Raw genomic sequence first — 20,678 nt, forward strand, 5'->3', positions numbered from 1 at the left:
TGGTGCAGTAAATCATCATGCCAAGTATTGGCACAAAATAAGCCATTTTTTTTCAAATTTGTAAAAATTAGTTCGTTTAAATGAAGAATAGATGGAATATTGTTTTTCGGCAAAGTTTTTGAATGAGTGAGTATTTTTTTGTAATTTTTGAATGTGTATTTTTTGTGCTAAACGTAAGTGAATGACATCGAAGCAATCGGAAGGTAAGTGTGTGTACTCAGCACACCCCTGGGAAGATGATGTCGTGTCATGCAGCAACCCTACAGTATAAATATGTCATGACAGCTGACAAGCATTTTAAATATGGCGAATTATTCTTCAGTTTACAGTATTAAAAATATTGTTAAGCCAACTCAGAATAGCAAACCTCAGTAAACCAAGCATTATTATGAATGAGTTTGAAAATATTTACAACTTATGGAAGAGTTGCTGTGTGTTATTTCATGGAGCATGCCAAGTTATGGATAACATTCCCTACATTGTCGGTGAAATTTCAATTCAAGAGAACAACCGAAAAAAGAGTTGAAGTTTTGATAACGTTCTTCTCGGTTGCACGTTTTTCCACATGGGACAATTTAGCTTCGAACGGCAGTATATGTATACACACTTAATCTTTTCTCCTGTGGTCGGGAGGATTTCGTCCTGTATTTTCAACAGCTGAAATTACAGGACGATTTCAGGACAGGAAATCACTACAGGAAAACAACTGTCAAATTGTCCTGTAGGCTTGCAACGGCTTTCTCCTGTGATTTGCAGGGAAATTATTGGGACTATCCTGTAGGCTCAGGACTGTTTTCTTTCGATGTTTACATTGAATTCAATAATGCATAAAATTCCAAACATATTAATTATTTTTAATCACTAGAACATTTATTAATCTTAATGAGAAGTAGTTAAGTTAATAATATAACGAAGTCACTGCTGATCTTAGCATTCCATGATGTTGGACGGCATTTTACCTGGAAACAAACAACAAAAATGTCAATGTTTATACTATTCATTTAATTTAGAAGAAAATTACCAGGTTCTGCACCACGTTCATCTAGCTGATTTTAGGGGTACATTGACACGAAATAAGCTATACAATTAGGCTCCTTTGAGACTCCGTCGGTTGATCCTTCAATACAAATGATCCATGCGCACGACTTGCAGCCACACGCACTTCTTTAGCTTTACGTCAACTTCTACTGAGAAAGGGAAAATTATACGGAACGTTATGCGTAAGATAGAAAAGGATGAACATACATAAAAAAACGTGACAGAAAATTTTTGACATCTGAAGTTTTCTCGTCATACAGGACAATAGTAAGATGCCTGTTAATTTGTGAATATTATGTCCCGGATATCAGGAGAAATCAAGTGTCCCAAGATTCGGGAGGGTTCCCATACGAATTTCGAATAAATTCATCAATTTCCCTGTGGTTCAGAGAGTCATTATCCCGAGGGGAAAATTTGCAATCTAAGTGTGTACGTTCATTGATTCTGAACACTTGATACTTAGTAAACATTTATTTTCTGTATAGTTTTTTCGTTTTGAATGAACCCTTAGAAATTGTTTTAGTACTTCTTAATGTTTATTAAACTTCAAAACTACATCTTAAGACAGCTTTAATAGCCGTCCGAGAAAGTAGCATCCAAAAGAAAACAAAAATACCAAAGATGAAATAAGCAAAACAAGAACTGTCTGCTTCGTGAGCAGCATTTGAAATTCCGGACCCAGCTTGGGTTGGTGGGAATAGTTTAGCCCATGACAGCCGAATGCAATCCCATCGAGCTTTCTAAACTTGACACATCTGCAGGTTTTGGCATGCTCCTCGGATACGTTTTTGCTGGCCAACATCTGCTGGGCTAGTGTAGCTCCTGTAGTTGGTTCAACGTTTTCTATCCTCACTTGTCGGTTTTCATAAATAGTGAATCGAAGGTGATCTTTCTTCAGCGCACAATTCGTGTTCCATGAACCTCCAAAACGGAAACACTCGACCAAGGATTGGTTCAGTTCGATTTTATAGAAAGGACTGTAGAATGTTACTTTCCCGCACATCGTGCTTATAACGAACTGAGTAACTATCGATGCATTCACTGTGTTTCCGAACATAACTTGTAGGGTTATGAAAACGCATTCCGAGACCTTTTCACTGTTTAAAAACTCTAAAGTTGTTCCTCTTACTGGTTTACTATCTTTCGAAGCTAGTGGATATAGATAGCTGTGTAAAAAATTTTCAGCTTTGCACTTTGTTATTGCTGGTTGTCGGAATTTCAGCAGTTTACAGTCAAATATCTGACAATTTATCGTGGAATTGGAAGTTCTTTTGGAGGATACCTTGGAAACTGTCAATATGATCAGGAGGAAAAGGCCTATTTTCATGATAGCAGTTGGGCAGCACAACAAAATGGTTCACATCTCAGTACGAAATCGAAGAATGTTAAATGCAACGAAAATACGGATGTTTGAAGTGCCCATCAATGTTTTTGATTTCTGACTGATGTTGATCGATAGATTTGTCTATATTCAAAGAGCTTGTTAGAGTTTAGGGAAACAGCACACTGGTTCAATTAGAGCAACATCGCCGTAAATCTGTTGAAGCAGCTTTGCACTTGTTATTGTGCCTATGTCGAAGTCCACCAGTACAAACAGCCATCTATTGACAAACAGCAGAAATAAACTAGCACACCAAAAAGACAATTCTACATTAAATTGAAAAGATAACAAACGATTTGTGTGAATTAACTTTGTTGGAATCATTTCATACCCGAAGATAAACTATTCGGTGCCCAATTCTTTCGTTATCAAATTTATCGTCATCATCATCAAAAGGGCTCGTGTTTCCGAGGAATGGAATATTTACTCAAATTATTTTTCAATTATCTTTTTATTCCTGGAGCCTCATTAATGCCACCGTTCGAAGCTAGTGACTGTTATTTGGAATGAAACGTTTCACGCTTTGGTACTCGTTGTTATCGTTAGGAAATATGCTTCCTCAGTTGTTAGTTGCAGGTGAACTCTCCTGTCGGATTGCCGACTGTTCTCTCCTCAATATGACCCAGGGCTGTACGATACAAAACTTCACCTCAACATTCAGGTATCCACCGGAAATGCCGAACAACAATTCGTCGAAAGGATTTTTCTTCCATCTGCTGATGCATACCGAGGCGTCAAAATGTTTAACAGTGCATCTGAAAGTGGGTCACCAGAAAAAGTATTTCGATGGGACTCTCAACTTTTACCTACACCTTGAATGCTTTATTGGCAGTCACTACACCGTAATTTTTCAGTACGATACCAAAAGGAGGTGTTTTAATCGAACGGATGTAGGTCTTAAGGAAGAAGAATGTGGGTTCCATAAGCAATTTTTTGCCTTTACGATCTACAGATTCGGTCAAGTGGAAGTGGACAATTTGAACATCAATGTGAAATTGCTAGATTCGGTTCGATTTGGAGGCAAAAACGAATCAGAAAGACCCTATGGATGAGACAATTTTTTGTCTCTCATGAGCCAACTCAATAACTGTTCGAACGAAGATTTGATCCAGACATTCAAAGCTGAGTTTAATTGCACAAATGTCAATGTATATTTTTTGGTTCTTATGGTTGGTTGCGTAGCCTTTGTGATTGTAATTTGTAAGGACGCCCTACTGATATTTTTCGAAAAAAATGTAGTTTAGAAGATTCGGAACTGTTTTAAAACATTTAATAAATGAAAACTTATGTATATTGTGTCTCATTGAAAACGGGTAGCTTATAAATAAAACAGTTAAAAAATATTTTCAAACTTGCGTGAAAAAATGTGAAATCAGTGGATCTTTTTCTATCGAAATCCTCATCCTCATCCTCGTGCCTAATACGTTCACACCAACACCAATTTGTAGCGAGAATATCTTTACCCCTTGATGAGGTATCATAGGGTGAAACCCGGAGGCACATCACCTCCTTACTTTTGGCGGATCAAAATTACCCCTTATCACAAACGCTTGCAGTGGATCAAAATTACCCCTTTTTTCCAAAGCTTCCTGATAGCCAAAAATGGAAAATTCAAAAAGAACAATTATTTCAAAACAAATTGATAACATGAAATGCACTATTTATTGTTTCATTTAATGTTTTTAAATCACAAATATTTCTGTCGCCGGGAAAAGTTTTGTTGTTCAAAGTTTTCTTCTGTGAAAGACTCGCAACAGACAGTCTTTTGGGTTTTCCTCCTTCGTAGAATCGATATGATAAAAGCTGCAAAAACAAGTTCATTATTACAAAACAATTCACATACCACACAGTAATAGATTCCATTTTTTTTAATTTCCTTTTTTGGTGTAAGGGGAAGATGTGTAACCGACGATAAGCTTAGATACAAACATTCATTAATAGACGCAGCCGCAAACGACACAAGTGAACCTTCAGAAAAAATTGTCATGTCAAAACTTTGAAAACATTTCTTTATCAAAAATCGTTCATGTAATCTCGCTCCAACATAAAAGCGTCCCTCGGTTAAAAAACGATGTTTTCTCCGGCCACCTGAAGGCGACTACTGCCGGAAAACAACCGAGCAAAATTGGTCTTGTTCCATCGATATCCTGAGCCTGCGCCATCACTATGTTTGTCATTTTTTTTTCTTTTTTCCGGAAGTCACTTATTAACGACCTTCTACCGTATGTAACAAGTACTAAGTAGTAACGGTGGTAACGCTGCGACGTACCTCGATATGAAATAACTTAACGCTGAAAAGTCATCTCCCCTCGTGTTTTTGAATTATGACTAAAATGTTGGAAAATTATATATATTTTCTTAACTTTTAGAAAACTTTCTATTCACTGTAAACGAATGGTATCGAGTGAGAAATTTTCATTCCAAGAACGCTCATCTGATAACTGAAATAGCCTCATAATCACAACTGCTGGTATAGAAAGTCTCATTTTCGAAGCCATATTTTTGAGTTATCAGTGTTTTTTTCATCTCTTACTAGAGCAAAATGAACTCCAAGCGCTTCATTATGCATCAAGCTAATTTTTTTTCGTCTAAATAGAAATGATTTTATATTCGTGTAACATTTAAGCCCTCAAAACATTTCACCAAAGAACAAAAATACAGTAACTTATTTCGAAACAAATTCTAGATAACTATCAAGAAGTCATACCAAGATTAAATAAAATGCAAAATTGAAAGGTTTAATTGAAAAAAAATCCAATCCTTCATTCACATTTATGCCTAGGTCAAAATGTTCAACTCGTTTTGTAATCGGACTAAAAAGTTGTCAAGAAATTTAATTCAATAATCAATTCTGTTAACCTATTTCAGAATCGGTTCTTGTAAAGATTCAAAAACATAGCTCGAGCCGCATGCTTTTATAGCGTACATTTCAGATTAACGAATCAAAGGAAAAGCCGGAGAAATAAGGGAACTTGAAGCAGCACGAAACTTTGATGATCATCTTGGGAGAAAGTTCATCGCTAGCTCTTTTTACCTTTCTTTCAACCCGTCTAATTTTACACACCAAATAGTGTTGTTGCATACTTGAGGGCGCTTACTTGCTCGAGTGGAAAAAAACAGAAAAGCATGATGATGGTTGATCAAAGCTTTGAACTCAGTTTTTCAAACACGTCAATTTTTTAAATAATATCTGAATTTTCAATAAAATGTTTAAACAGACCAAGCATGTAAAAAATTCGTGAATCGTGCTTCTTACAACTTCGTTATAAATTTTCCAAACACATCCATAGATATCCTCGTCTTGAGCTCAAGTTTTTTCGACTGGATGTCAAAACTATCTTGAACATGCTCGAGAAAAACGAACTGTTTAAGAAAAGTAAAAGATTATTTGATTAAATTCACTAGAAAGGCATCCCATAAGATTCGATTATCCTACATATAACATGGAGGCGTTTTCTTTGTAACACCATCACGTAAAAACGAACGGTCGTGAAGTGAAATTTGTATTAATTTCAAGAGCTGCAAATGAAGTTTCGAATTGCAATACAAAAATGAGGTAAACCGATTTTCTGAAATTTGATCTCTAATTTTTTTTCATGATTTGAAATTTTGAATCTGTTTTTATAAGCTTCACATGTTGTTTAATTATTGAATTGATATAAATTCACCACCCTCCCCCTTCTATTGCCGGAAAGAACATTACCATTTACAAACTAGGAAGGAGTAAATATTCATAAATCACAAAATTATCATAAAATTATACCTACATAATTTTTTGTCCATTTTTTAAGATAAATTCTCGGATTATGCAAAAAAAATCTGTCGAAGCTCTCCTCTTCCTTTCTAATATTTTCTACTTCAAGAAAAGATTTGTTTCAAATAATCATAGAAGTGCCGTCAAATGGAGCATCATGCAACAGCAGGATTAGATGCAACCTGTGTATACCACAACAACTATTCATTTTTTTATATTAATACTAGCTGACACGGTTTGCTTTGCTACACCTTTATAAAATAAATGGAATATTCAAAAAATAATCAATTTTTTATTGTTTTGGTGGCATTATTTGCAATCAATTTACAGCATGATTCAAAAGCAACCTCTATAAATTGAGAGCTGCATCAATACGAAGATGACTTAAACGTTACAATTATATAACATATTACATTTAATTAGGTGTTCAGCTCAATAATGAACTGTTCAGGACCCTATAGTTATCTAGATACAAAAAAAATTATTTAAACGAAATTTGCTGAGCGCAATCAAGAATTTTAATGTAGGAGAACATCCTGCAATGTCAAAAATATTTTGAACTTTAACTAAAACTAAAAATTGTTCTGAAATTAAAATAATTATAAAGAGAACGAATCTCTGCGATGGAAAACTGCATCGATTTGCCTCTGAAATTAGAGATGATTTTGTTGGCCATCTCTTTGATTGATTCAATGCCCGCAATCCGATGAAGATCTTCGGTGCTGAGCTAAGGTGGAAGCCGCAAAATCATTTTCAGAACCTTGTTCTGAATCCTCTGGATGGCTTTCTTCCTCGTCGCGCAGCAGCTAGACCAAATCGGAACTGCATACATTATCGCTGGTCGGAACACTTGTTTGTAGATAAGAATCTTATTTCGCAGACACAACTTGGATTTCCTGTTGATAAGAGAATAAAGAGATTTAGTATATTTATTACATTCAGATTGAATATCTTCAATGTGATTTTTAAAAGTAAGATTCCGATCAAGTGTGAGTCCCAAGTACTTCACGTGATCAGAAAATTCTAATGAAACCCCATTAAAAGTTATGGAATGATTTTCATTAGGATTTAAAAATTCAGCTCTTGGCTTATGTGGAAATAAAATAAGTTGATTTTAAGAAGCGTTAGGAAAAATTTTCCACATTTTCAAGTAATTCAAAAAAGAATTTAAATTTTATTGCAATCTACTAAGTACCACCGTAATTTTCGACCTTTGGCTGAAACCAAAGTATCATCAGCAAATAATCTTCTACCGTTTCCTTCTGGTACATCAGGAAGATCAGAAGTAAAAATATTGTATACAATTGGCCCAAGTATACTACCCTGAGGGACACCAGCTCTAATGGGTGTCTTTTCAGAGCATGAATTTTGATAGCTTACTTGCAAAGTTCGGCTAGTCAAGTAATCAAGTAAATCAAATCGAGCTAATTCAGCTACTAAACCTTTGTGCCAAACACTGTCAAATGCTTTTTCAATGTCAAGAAGAGCAACACCAGTTGAATAACCTTCAGATTTTCTAGCGTTAATCATATTAGTTACACTCAAAAGTTGATGTGTAGTAGAATGTCCATGACGAAAACCAAATTGTTCTTCGGGGAAAATAGAATTCTGATTAATGTGAATCATCATTCTATTCAAAATAACTCTCTCAAGAAGAAAACTAATAGGTCGATAACTTGAAGGCTCTGAAGCACTTCTTCCAGGTTTCAAAATTGGAGTATCTTTGGCATTTTTCCATTTATTGGGAAAATAAGCCAAGTGAGAACATTAATTGAAAATTTCAACTAAAAACTTTAAAATGCTTTCAGGTAACTTTTTAATAAGAATAAAAAAAAATCCCATCTCCCCCCGGAGCTTTCTTATTTTAGATTTTTTCAAAAACCAATTTAAGTTCATCAATATTTGTCACGCAAGAACTTTCAAATACAATTTGCTTAGAAAGAATATCATCAAATTTGAGGAGCAACTAATTGACTTAAATGCTCGCCTAAGTCCGTTAGAACCAAATCAATTGTTGAGGGATTTTTCATTAAAGGAAAACAAGTACACTCATTGGGACAGTATTATAACCTGCAGAGCAGTCATTAAATAAAATATTCCCATTTGAATTTGATGAAATATTATTCCAAGATCGGTGTTTTGCATTTAAGTCACCAATAATGAAAAATTAAGATTTATTTCTGGTGAGTTTTGTAAATCTCCCTTCAAAGCATTTTTCTGTTCATCGCTACATTGGAATGGCAATTATGCGGCAACAATTACAATTTTCCCCATAAAGTCTGTTTCACATAGACAAAACAAAAGTAAAAATGTCATTTTGTAGGGTTTTTATTGCACTTCAAGGAAAAAAATACATGAAAATCATTCGTCAACTTTTCAGATGAATTTTAGAACTTTTTATGTGATACCACCCATCATTTTCTGCACAGTACTGCTGGTAACTTCATTCGCCATCTTGTTCCATCACTTATCAATTTGAGCGGGTTTTTTTTTTCATGGTTCTGCCACATTTCTTCAGTTTGCTCTTAACTATTGACCAATATTTCTCGATGGGCCAGAACTTCACCGGACCTTTGTGGGACCGAATGAATGGCAAAACCCTGGAGAAATTCTTCTTTGTAAACATCTCCATTCATTGTGTCCCCAGCAGTGATGGTAAACTTCGCCCGTCACGTTTGACCCGACTAGTTTTGTTTCACCAAACGACTGGCACTGTTCTCAATTGACGGAGCCACACTACTCGCATGACGGATAAAGCACGACAACAATCAACATTTCTCCATCATCGACTGGCGAAGCTCCTACACATGGTCAAAATTTCTCCTGAGAGTGACTGGCAAATCTCTTCACACTTCGATCGGCTGCTGACGGCGGGTACAACTAATTGAACGACTTGCTGGCAGAGAGCAACAATAGCAATAAAAAACTGAAAACAAGCTTGCTGGCAGGAGCAACAATAATAATAAATGCTTTTCTTGTTCGTCTTCGGTCGTCTTCGGCTTGCTGGCAGGAGCAACAATAATAATAAATGCGTTTCTTTTTCGTCATCGGTCGTTTGAATGCGATTGCTTGACTAGGTTATTATTTTAGCTTCAAATGAATGGGGAATGAATGACTGGCAAACGAAGTGACTGGTCGTTAAGGAACAGTCAATTGAGTTTGACGGACCAAGAGGCTTTACAGTCACAGCTTCACGCCTCATGACGATGACTTTTGCCAAGCCTGGTCCCCAGTGATTAAAATCTTAGTCTTCTTCCCACAACTACAGATCCCTTACCAAATTGAATCTACCCGCAACATTCCCTTTACGCTTCGCAAGGTAAAATTTGTTACCGGGTATTTGTTCAATATCCATTTTGACGTAAGTTTCGTCGTCCATCAAAATGCATCCGTTGTACTTGGTCAACACTTTCTCGTACAACTTCCTTGCCCTGGTTTTGGCAACCAGGTTTTGTTTCAGCGTCCTGTTGGGGTGTTTGCTTGCATGATACGACCGCAAGCCTTCTCGCAAACAAATTCGCCGAACTGTACTGTGGTTCGTCTTGAACTTTTTCGCCAAATCACGCAAGGAGATTCCAGGATTATTGTGAACTGATCGAATTGCCTTTGCTCGCAGCTTCCGGTCATATGTACCACTTTTACGCCTGGTTTGTTTTGCTCGATCCACCGTAAGAGTCTACCGGTAACGTTGCAGCACCGAATTTACAGTCGATTTTGGATATTTCAGGAATTTCGCGATCTTTACCCCTGACCACGTCGGTTTCTCTACGTGAGTGTGCATAATTTTCTCTCGCCTTTCGCGTTCCATCGTCGAAAACTTTTAACTGACTGATTCGATCTTGATGAGATTTTCAACACTAAGTAAACAAACCATACGGATCAAAACGCTGTCAATAGATTTGGCAACTAGTTGCGCTGCAGTAAATGAAAAGATACGACCAGATTCTATGTGAAACAGACTTTAGAAGTTTGTAATTCAACTCCAATTGTTTCTAAGACTTTGTATTGAAAGAAGGAAGAAGCCTAAATTTGAGACGACTATTGATGACAATAGCTACACCCCACCTTGTCGATCAAGTCGATCATTTCGTAAAATTTTAAAGAAAGCATTGCTTTTCAAGTTATTGTCTGGCTTTAAAAAAGTTTCAGAGATGGCAGCTTTATGTATGTTTTGAGTTTTCAAAAATAAAAAAAAATTATCTTTGTTAGCCAGCAAAGATTTAGCGTTCCAATTCATAATATTAAAATACCTATTTGGATCCATGAGGGAATCTCAAAGTCATAACAAATTTGTTAGCATAATCAAAAGAAGTATAGAAAGCTTCAAACATTGAATTTGCTTTCAACATAAGTTGCATCCTTTCTTAAATTTTGATGCAAAAATTTTAAATTTTCCTCCGAAATTTCACCCAAATCAACAAAATCGCGCGGATCAGAGAATGAAGGAGAAGAAAAGGTATATGTATTTCTGGAACTTTCCCCACAGACAAATACAGACTGGACTCTCTTTTTCAGTTTTTCGCAAATGTTATGGGCAATGTCGGCACCAGAGGCGCGTCGATCGCTAAAAATAAACTAAAATCATCGAAGCTGGCGATTTGATTTTGTTCAAATTTTCAACATTGAAATGCAAGTTGCCATGGAGTGATTGTTTTTGTTTATTGGGTCTAAACGAAAAAATTAAACGCGAGGAATATTGGTGTGGCAAACATCCTTCCGAAAACAATCGGAGCAACGAGTGTTCAATGTAGTGCAACAAATTGATGTTTAGCTTTAGGTATTTTGTATCTGATTGTAGGTAGGTAATTGTAGGATTGCTGATAAGTAGGTTTAACCCAAAAAAAAAATATTTCCTTTCAGCTCACTTATTTTAACCACTGATAAAAATGCTCCGGCAGTCTCTTGAATCATTTCTTTCGCAACCGTCTCCAACTCGATTTGACTGAATATCGTCGATGATTGCCACATTTGCCACTTATACCTACTAGAATGTAGCGAGAAATGTCTTTAAATCCTTCCTATGCTGAAGAGAGAAGGGAAAGGAGGCATCTATACCAAAAAATAAGAATATTTCTGCTGTTTCAAGGACAGGAGAATGGATTTATTTAAGATAGAAGAATTGAAAAAAATGCGTTCATTCATGGCTCTACATTTGATTCCCAACAAATAATGGCATTCTGAAATCTTGCGAATCAAGATTTATCAAAAAAAGAAATATTTTCATTAATGTAAATACCAAATCCAAATGCATTATTTCAAAAAATAAATGAATAAATAGAAAATGAAATCGATTCTTACTTATAAATTAAGATTTTTTTCAAATATTGATATTCTTACTACAGTTCAATAGATCTAATTGTATTAATATCATATATGTTTTAGATAAAAATTAAAATCAATACAATTCTAAATGTTTTTACAAATTCATTTAACTTTTGGTGGTGTATGTTGATAAATCTAAACCTGCATCACCGATCTAGCCTGTGTGTTGGATTGACCAGCTTTGGTGTTCCAGCCTCAAACGTGACCGCTCGATCTGCCTTATGTTCGTGATGCGTCACGCGTGGGCCTAAGCAGCTTGGTCAGCACATCCACGAATCCTCCGATACGCGTGCTGCCAGTGATAACGCGTAGTTGGTTTCAACCGCTCATCGTCGAAACCGGAATCCAGTGTGAACGTAAAAAAATCGACCGTTCAGCATTGTGAACATGATTCCACACTATACGCTTGGCTTGATCATTTAGGCCGACCTTTACCTAACTTCCAAGTGCGCGCTAAACTAAAAGCCCATTCTAGCAGGAAGGTATGGAATCGGACAGTCGTGGGAGGGTGCTACCGTGCTTCTTTCGTCGCATCCAGGCGTTTCGTCAAGAATATCATCTGCTCCAACTAGAGCCACCCACCTGCAAAAAAAAAGCAAGCAGTGGAAATATAAAAAAATATAATTTTGAAATTCTTTTATGCCTCCTGCGTACTTCCGGAGATGTTCCGCTTTTACCGAATGAGTTCACTGGCAATCGCGGCGACGGTCACGATTGATCAATATTTTCCATGGCTAATACGACAATTTTTGAAGTTTACATCGTTTGGGGCAATGTCAGATGGCAGTGCAATCACTTAAGAGAAATTTTGCGAAAAATTGGATAGAATTTTCTATGGAGAGTCATGTCTGTATTAGTCTTTGCTTTCCCAAGCCTTAGCGTGTACGTTGAGACTTGGTACCCGAAGCAGGCAACCCATTTTCAACCACTTTTGCGAACGTTAAACAACGAGTCTGAGGCGCTGAATCAGCACATGTAACATTGAAATCACTTCAAGACGTGATTCCAAAGTAGACCGAGGCTGACCGCGAACAGGCAGTTTGTTTGCCGGCTTGACGTGTGAACACGAGAAAGACGAGAAGAAATTTTTCTGCCAGGAAAAAAAGCTTGACAACGACAACATTGAGTTATATTTTGTTTTCACATCCTTGACGGAAGTGACGATTTCTTTTTGAAAGGCGTTGAAGTATGAAATCGTGACCGTTATTGGTGTAACCTTTTCATTTTTAAGAGTATAAGAAGAAAATGGTTCCTTAGTACTCTTATCAGAATCAAATATGAATATTTCCTTATCACCGATGTTATGATGGACTTGGAATGAATTGGAAATTTCCCTAATGAACAATATTCCTCTAATTCACTCGTGTAAGCAACCGTTCTCCAACTTCTCGGGCATCCCACATACGCCAGATCACACTCCACTTGGTCTCACCACCTCGCTCGTTACGTCCCTGTTCGCCTCGTTCCTACCGGATTGGCAGCGAACACCTTTTTCGCAGGACAGTCGTCCGGCATTCTCACTACATGTTCTGCCCAGCATATTTGTCCAAAGGTTAACGCTGCCTCTTCAGCTGGCGGTGATTTTTCACGTTTCGATGAGTGCTTCTTTGCACTACACCGACCCGCGCGGCTTTCTCTTCGTTCACTACCCTCCTACACTCCTTTCGAACCAGTCGTTCCGTCATGTTCATTCCACATTTTCGATGACGTTCTCCGCAACGCTGTTGATGTCTTGATGGTATCCCAACAGTCCTCAGGAAAGATTTCGTCCAGTTTTCCCTCTGCTGGCAGCGCTGTTTCGAACGATTGCGCTTAGTCTGCTGCGACCTCAGTTTGCTTTAGTTGTGCGATATTCAACCGAGGCGGGACTCGGTTCCGTATGTTAAAGACTGCGGAGAGTTTTGGGCGCATCTTCACCGTTGCCAGATAGTGGTCTGACTCGATGTTTACGCCTCAACAGGATCTGACGTTGATGGTGTCCAAGGAGTGCCGGCTGTCTATCAAAACGTGGTCAATCTGTTACTGCGTTTGGTACGGTGTTCCTCAGGTGTACTAGTGTGGGAGGCGGTGCCGGAAAAAGGTACTATGTACGGCCATGCCTTTTGAGGTGGTGAAATCTAAGGGTTTTAAGCCGTTTTCGTTTGTCAGCTGGTGCGTGCTGAACCGTCCAATTATCGGTTTGAATTCCTCCTCCTGGCCGACCTTAACGTTAAAATCCCCGCTGACGATCTTCCAATCATTTTTTGGGCAGCAGTTGTATTCACGCTCCAGCTGCGCGGAAAATTCGTCTTTGTCGTCACCGGTACTTCCGAGGTAAGGGCTGTGTACGTTGATGAAGCTGATATTGAAGAACCGGTCTATGATTATGAATCGGCACATCCTTGGGTCGGTCGGCCACCCCTCGATCACACGCTTCTGCATTTTCTTCATCACAGCTGTTCCAAACTCGTGTTTATTGTCGCAGCTCTAGTAGATGGTATGACTTCAGTAGTTGGTTCGGCTCTTCACTTCGTTGGAGAGTGCGTAGGTACTGCCCTCGAAATTTAGAGATAGGCAGATCCATCTAAATTTCCAATCGATAGTTTCTTTTTGACCGCGGAGGTCTTTGCCGATTTCTGTCCGAAATGTCTTGTTCATTACTTGATGCTGCTAACCCCACCATCTCGCAGATGGACCGTTGCGGTCATGAACACCCCCAGGACGTTGATGCACTTCGCACTCCGCACGCCGCCCCTGACATTCAGATCAGACGCGTTAGGAGCCCCCCATCTCAGTCAGAATGCGACCGTAGCATCCACCGAGATTGGATACCCGATCTCCGCTAAGGTTGTTCGCACCCCAGCTAGTACCACGTAGAAGTTTAGAATCGGAATTGTAAGACATGAGGTGGTATGAGCACTACCCGAATAGGGTTTCGAGTTGCAGATTGTCAATCATTCGCCAGCCAAACTTGACCGCCACGCTAATCATATTTTGGGGTAAACAAAGAAATATGTTTCAACTGCTTTTTGAAATTGACATACTATTGCATATGATTTTTTTCAGTATGTTATATTTTTTGTCCTGAAATTAAAATGATACGATGAGCAACAAGGCAACAACTTTTTAAAATAACCCATCCCACACTAAAGCAACATCACCGTGCAGAACATTGAACAGGCTTACGCAAGAAACAAACAAACAAACTGTCATCGATCATTCCCGCGTGGCAGGAGTGGTAATAAAAGAACACCACGTGAAGAAAGTGCGCAAGTCCGGTGTAAAGACTTTCCATCCGAATCGGGACAAAGTCCAGGAAGACGGATCGACCATCCGGGGTGACGAACTTCCGCCGTATCGCAACCGGGATTTCGTTTCGGAAAAAGAGAGTGAAGAGAGAAAAGATCCGAAAAAGCGAGGTTAAGTTCAGGTAGGAGGAAAAAGCCATCGTACAAGCCGCCACCTAATCCAATAACTACCTGCCACAGGAAGACGGAATGACGACTTCAGAACAGAGAGTCCAACTCCAGTCCAGGAATCGGGGAAAAACCGCGCACATGCGCACAAGCGACCTCGGAAGCAACGTGGAACCACAGGTACGAACACAGATTGCCACAGAAGCATCTGGAAGTGTGCTAATTGATGTAGTTTTCCCCAGAGCACTCCAGTCGGAAGGTTACCAGAAGGAACGGCCGGAAAAAAGCTACTTTGGAAGGAAGTAGCAAAGCCGCTAACCACCACAGGTAGGATAACAAAGCGCCGCAGAAGCTTCTTAAAGCGTGACACTGAAGATTGTCTTTTTCCCCCCAGGCAACTTCAGTCGGAAGACCACCAGAAGAACAGGCGGGAGGAAGCAAAAGATTAGAGATGGGTCGCTTTGCGTAAGTTCCCGGCATTCCCTCAAGTGGCAAGGAGGACTAATCCTTTGACTTCCCAACAGGGCCCTTTTTCCGTTATCCGTGCTTACGCCATCAGCACAACATGCGTGTTATCAACGAGTGCCACGACCGACAGCACCAGCCACGGCAAGCGAGAAGCAACAAGGTCGCGGGTGGCGAGACAGTGTCCGAGAGAGGTGCTATCGGCACGACAGGTGCACCCAAAATTCAGCCTCTGTGCCAATGGCGTGTAGTCAATTACATAGCATCATTGGTACAAGAAGATAACGCGATTGGTGCTGATTCGATTTGCTCCCACCGGCATTAATCTCCCAAGTTAACCGAATTGCGTATGTCTGAAAGAAACAAAATAAAAACGCTTTCACGTCCCTCCCTATCGCATCACAAGACGAAGAAGGATGGAAATAAATACCGGCCAACACCAGGCAGCCAGCGAACCGAGCGCTGTGCGTGTGAATGTAGCAAAAGCAACAACAAAAACATCCTTCTAATTCAATCCCTTCAATCCACTGGCAAACAACCACGGCCGAGCTGTGCGTGTGTATGCAGTAAAAGCAACAACAAAAAAAAACATTCCTTCAATTCAATTTGCCGGCAAACAACCACGGCTAAGCTGTGCGTGTGTATGTAGCAAAAGCAACAAGAATATATTCCTTCAATTCACCGGCAAACAAGCACCGGCCAAGCTGCCCGGCTTTAGCAGCTGTGTATATGTAGCGTGTGTATGTAATAGCAGGCAGTAAGCAAAGCACAGTTCTCATTCAATGGGTTTCCCGTTTCCTCCACTCCCGTTCCCTTTCCCGTTTCCATCGCAAGACAAATGAATACCTTGAAAGGAGGCCAAACGCCGGGAAGCCACTGTCGTGCGGCAGAATGCCTATGACAAATATCCCTCTTCCTGCATGAAGCTCAAATAGTACACTGGTTAAGATGTCGGTCTGGCAAGCAAGACCATTTGGTTAGTGATTTGAGTTCGATTCTCCCTACGGGCGCTGTGGTTTATATTTTTATTTTCTTGTTTCTGGGATGAATTATCCAATAGGATCGAAATCCCATAAAATGTTTTTCTTGTTTTGCTTGAATGTAGTGGTCATGCATCATTTTAGTTGGGAGGCGAGTCCTTATGCCAGTTACGGTTTTTCAAACATATCATCTTCGGCACAGTGCACATTTCAGCGCATTATCGGCACAGAGATGTGCTAAATAGGCATTGGATTTTTGCAACCTCTTCTATGGGTGTGCTCCAAGAACGAGCGTGGTGACTGGCAGCACCGATTACGCTCGGCAAGCAGACGCGACAAGGTCGCATGAGGCGAGATATTATCTGGGAGAGGCGCCAGCAGTACAGGTGCGTCAAGATCGAGCGTGGTAACCGGCAGCACCGGCTGCTCGGCGAGAGAGCAGCAGAGTCGCGTGAGACAGTGGCCGGAAGAGGAGCTAGGGTAACGGACCTATTTTGGACCGCTTTGGGAAGTGGCTATGCTATTTTCTGGAATAAAAAAGCATATGCTACAATTTTCGATTGCTTTATCCGTTCATAACGAAGATCAAGGCTTTTTCTATCGAAAAATATCGTCGTTTGTTGCAATGTAACAAGATTTAAGCCTAAAAACACGTTTCTTCAATCATTACTCTGGTCAGTATTTTGGACCACCAGGTTTCTATTTTGGACCACCCTTTGGACCTATTTTGGACCACCCTTAAACTAAATAAGTTGTTGTTTTCTAAATTTTGCTATTCTTCGACAGCGATTGATGCGCAATTATACGAATTATTCAGATAATTTTGTCTTTTCTTATTGTTATAGACTAGTGAAGTTTTGTTTGTTCGATAAGAATAGAATAAAAACAGTAAAATTCCTGTTATATAGTGTGTTCCAAATGTAATGAAAATTCTGACAGCACACTGAAATCTCGACGAAATTTGTTCTGCAGTGTTCAATACTGGCCAGTTGGATTATCTTTAGGCTCAATTTTCAGAACGCAAATCTCCTTCAAGCGACCCAATGATAAGTTGAGAAAATCTGGAATCATGAACTTCGCGACATCAATTGATGCATTTTGACTTCCAAAACCTTGGTGGATTTGGTTTGTCTTCAGTTCTGTAGATAGATTCAAAAAGATAAAAATGTGCGAGATTTATGCTATCTTTTTAGCCATCTAGAAGCCAGATATTTTTCATAAAAATTCAGTTTTAAGTCTGATACTAACTTTGTTCTAGAATAAAATTTATAGTTGGAGTAATTTTCCAACAGTTTTTTTTAAATTGCATAATCACAGGGGCTGAAAAACTAGATTTTTAGTACTTTATCTAAAATTTACACATTCCAACCACCTTTTCCCAAATCTTGAAACATATATAGCTATAATTGAATATATTATTTGATAAAATTGTTCTAATATTAAATGAGATATTTCAACTATTACAAAAATTAAACTCGTTGCATATTTGCTGATTTGTTGTCGTTTTTTCCAAACCCCTCCTTTATACGGGTTTTATATTTCGTTTCTTCTACCTACCCAAGTTTTTTTTTCCTCGAAAATCATTCCTGAATGCACTCATTTTACTGGCAATCCTAAATGGTTGAAACTTTTAGACCAAACTTTCAATAATTTTTCATGAAGCATAAAAAACAATTACTTAATAAAAAATGGTTCAAGTCAAAGTTTTCATGTTTTGAGGCTTCTTTAAGTTGTAGCTTTTAACAACTGCTTATCAAACAGTTGCCATTGATGTAGATTGTTAGATTAACGTGATTCAAGGCATCGTGCACAAAAAGTAAGTAAAAACTATGATTGGCTTGGTTTTATGCCGATTAAAATGAACCTCGTCTAATGGCGAGTTTGGGCTTTAGCGAGTTGATTAAATAAAAACATGCTTTAATTCCAAATTTTATTCATAATGAGTGATTGAAAGAATGTGCATAATTCTTTCATATCGGCGACAAAAGTTTTATTACGTTCATGAACATTTAACAGCAAGTTTAATACCCAGGTTATGTTGAGTGGTCCAAAATAAGTCTCTAAGGAATAACGTAGGACCTATTTTCGACATGGGTCAAATTGCTATTAAAACCAGTCATTTTGCTTTTTCGAGCTTGCAGAATAGTTTTCACGTGTTTTATCATAGCTGTGAACATGTTTGTATTTGTAAAATTCATTACAGCTATGCAGCAAACCTCTTGAAAGTTGACTTCAATAATAGCACGTCCTCCTGAAATGGCAATGATTCGGTCCAACTGTGAAAAATCAAAACTTTATTTTCAATTTTCTCTCCGTTAACAACTTACTAAAATAAAATTTTAGATGTGATTAAAATCATAAGAAGTAGTTTTAATAATATTTGTTCAAAATTTTCTTGAATAACATGATTTATGAGAGAAATATTGGCAAAAAGCTACAAGGTGGTCCAAAATATGTACCCGGTCCAAAATAAGTCCGTTACCCTATCAGTGCGAAAGGTGTTTCGAGATCGAGTGCTGCGACCGACAGCACCAGCTACTCTCAGGTGAGACGCAACGAAGCGGCCAAAAGAGGCGCCATCAGCAACAAGACGCGCTTCGGGATCAAGTGTGGTGGCCAGCAGCAGTGGTTACGCTCGGGCGAGACGCGACAGAGTCGCGTGAGGCGAAACAGTGTCAGGGAGAGGCGCTATCGGAATCGAGCGCTGTGCTCAGGCATTTCAATTGTGCTCCGAAGAAGCGCGACCGGATCGCGTGCGGCCTCCGCCTCCTACGGAAAAGCAGCGTCAGTGGAAGATTCAAACGGTCGCCCAAGCATGAGGCGACACTGTGAGATGCACGACTGGTCCCGGGTGATAACCCCAATGAAGCGTAAGTGAAAATCCTTTGACGAGACACACATGTAGTAGCTGAAAAAGAGGGGGTTTGCACATGATGCCAAAATAGAAAATTTAGCTTAATCCTTGAATTATTTTTTATGTAGCTTTGACCACGGATCCGCCCCCGTAATAACACACTCTCAAGTCCCCTGTAAATTTTATCCAATTTTTTTATATGGATATCACGAAGCAAAGTTGAGTTTATCGAGCTGAGAATTCTGTATAATTTGTTTGAAATTTAAAACGTAGGAAATGATTAAAAAAACAAAAACCTCTCAATAAAAAAAATCCTTCTATCATTTAACCTTCGTCTTAGATTGAACACCATGAGGTGCATCAACTTTCTACATGTTTCACGGTCGGAAAACCTGATCAAATTGACAACCGCAATTTGTCTCACTTGCTACTAGGAATAAACCACTCATAACACACTGACACTCATCATTATCGTATCCATCGGAAAGGCACTCGCTATCGCCAAAGTTTAATTCAAATGAGCGTTAGACCACACGTTCCGTTTTGCACCTGTGCCATTGACCTTAAGATGGCAACAAGTTTCTGACCAACTTTCTTCTGAACTTAACTCCTCAGGACCTGTTTGTTTAAGTTTTATTTCATTCGCTTAAACTGTTTGATACTCAAGGTAGAAAAAAAATCCTCACTTAACTTGTCCCCAAGTGCGACATCTAGCAAAAATTTTCCTTTTTCCACTCTCAGCCAGTCTCAAGATGAAAGTGAAAACAAATATTTTCCATGCTTTATATCGTAACTGCGACAGTTATATCAAAAGCTGTTCCTGGACCAGCGAAGATTTGCCGTCTTCCCACTTGACAGTGCTCAGGCAACTAGTTTTGAAAGTAAAGCTTATCGATTACGCTCTTTTTCTCGAACTAGTCCAGATGTGATTCAACTTTTTCTGCCAGCTTGTTCGGTTGGTCTGTAGAAGGAATCCATAAACGAGATAGAGGTGTTAAATTTTTCCACCAGTTTTTTCCCCGCGGGATCTTCGAAACGACCCAGTGATAAATAATGAATTGTTTACCTACTGATAGCTCAAGTAAACGTGCAAGCGCGAAGAAAGATAACTCGACTTCTCGAAAATTACATGCTCGATTAGTACTTCTGAAAAGTAGAAACAGGGGTATCAATGCTAATGATAGTTGGATTGAGAGATTATTGTTTTGAACACTTCATACATTTTGAACGTAACATAACAACAATTATCAAATTGGAATGGACAATTGGATGAAATCAAGTTATTGGTTTTGTCTCAGAAATATTGGTGTTGATTATCTAAAATTTCATTAGTATGATCTGAATCTGACATTTCCATAAAAAATAAATTTAAAAAAATGGCACGTTCTTTGAGTGTAAAATTCATTGCGCAATAATGTTAACAAATATCTGCACTTTTTACTTACGGAACCTGTAAAGTTTATTCTGAAGCGCAAAATGAACTTCCAAG

At 38.7% G+C, this 20,678-nt stretch overlaps 1 protein-coding gene across 2 annotated transcripts; it reads left to right on the forward strand.

Annotated features, from left to right (window-relative positions):
- The first annotated feature begins 14,755 nt into the window (after window positions 1-14,755).
- Window positions 14,756-20,487, forward strand: LOC129740277 (uncharacterized). 2 transcript variants are annotated; one of them, XR_008736186.1, is made up of 5 exons: window positions 14,756-14,904; window positions 14,963-15,070; window positions 15,133-15,217; window positions 15,285-15,355; window positions 15,415-20,487. XR_008736186.1 is itself a non-coding variant. In XM_055731891.1 (4 exons), the coding sequence occupies exons 1-4, from the start codon at window positions 14,972-14,974 to the stop codon at window positions 15,604-15,606; spliced, it is 447 nt and encodes a 148-aa protein (XP_055587866.1). In that variant the 5' UTR covers window positions 14,756-14,971; the 3' UTR covers window positions 15,607-20,487. The 2 variants fall into 2 exon arrangements, 1 of the variants encoding a protein (XP_055587866.1); XM_055731891.1 differs by having other exon boundaries at window positions 14,756-15,070.
- Window positions 20,488-20,678: the final 191 nt, after the last annotated feature.

The sequence above is a fragment of the Uranotaenia lowii genome, chromosome 1 (assembly GCF_029784155.1).
Source record: "Uranotaenia lowii strain MFRU-FL chromosome 1, ASM2978415v1, whole genome shotgun sequence".
Lineage (NCBI taxonomy): Eukaryota > Metazoa > Arthropoda > Insecta > Diptera > Culicidae > Uranotaenia > Uranotaenia lowii.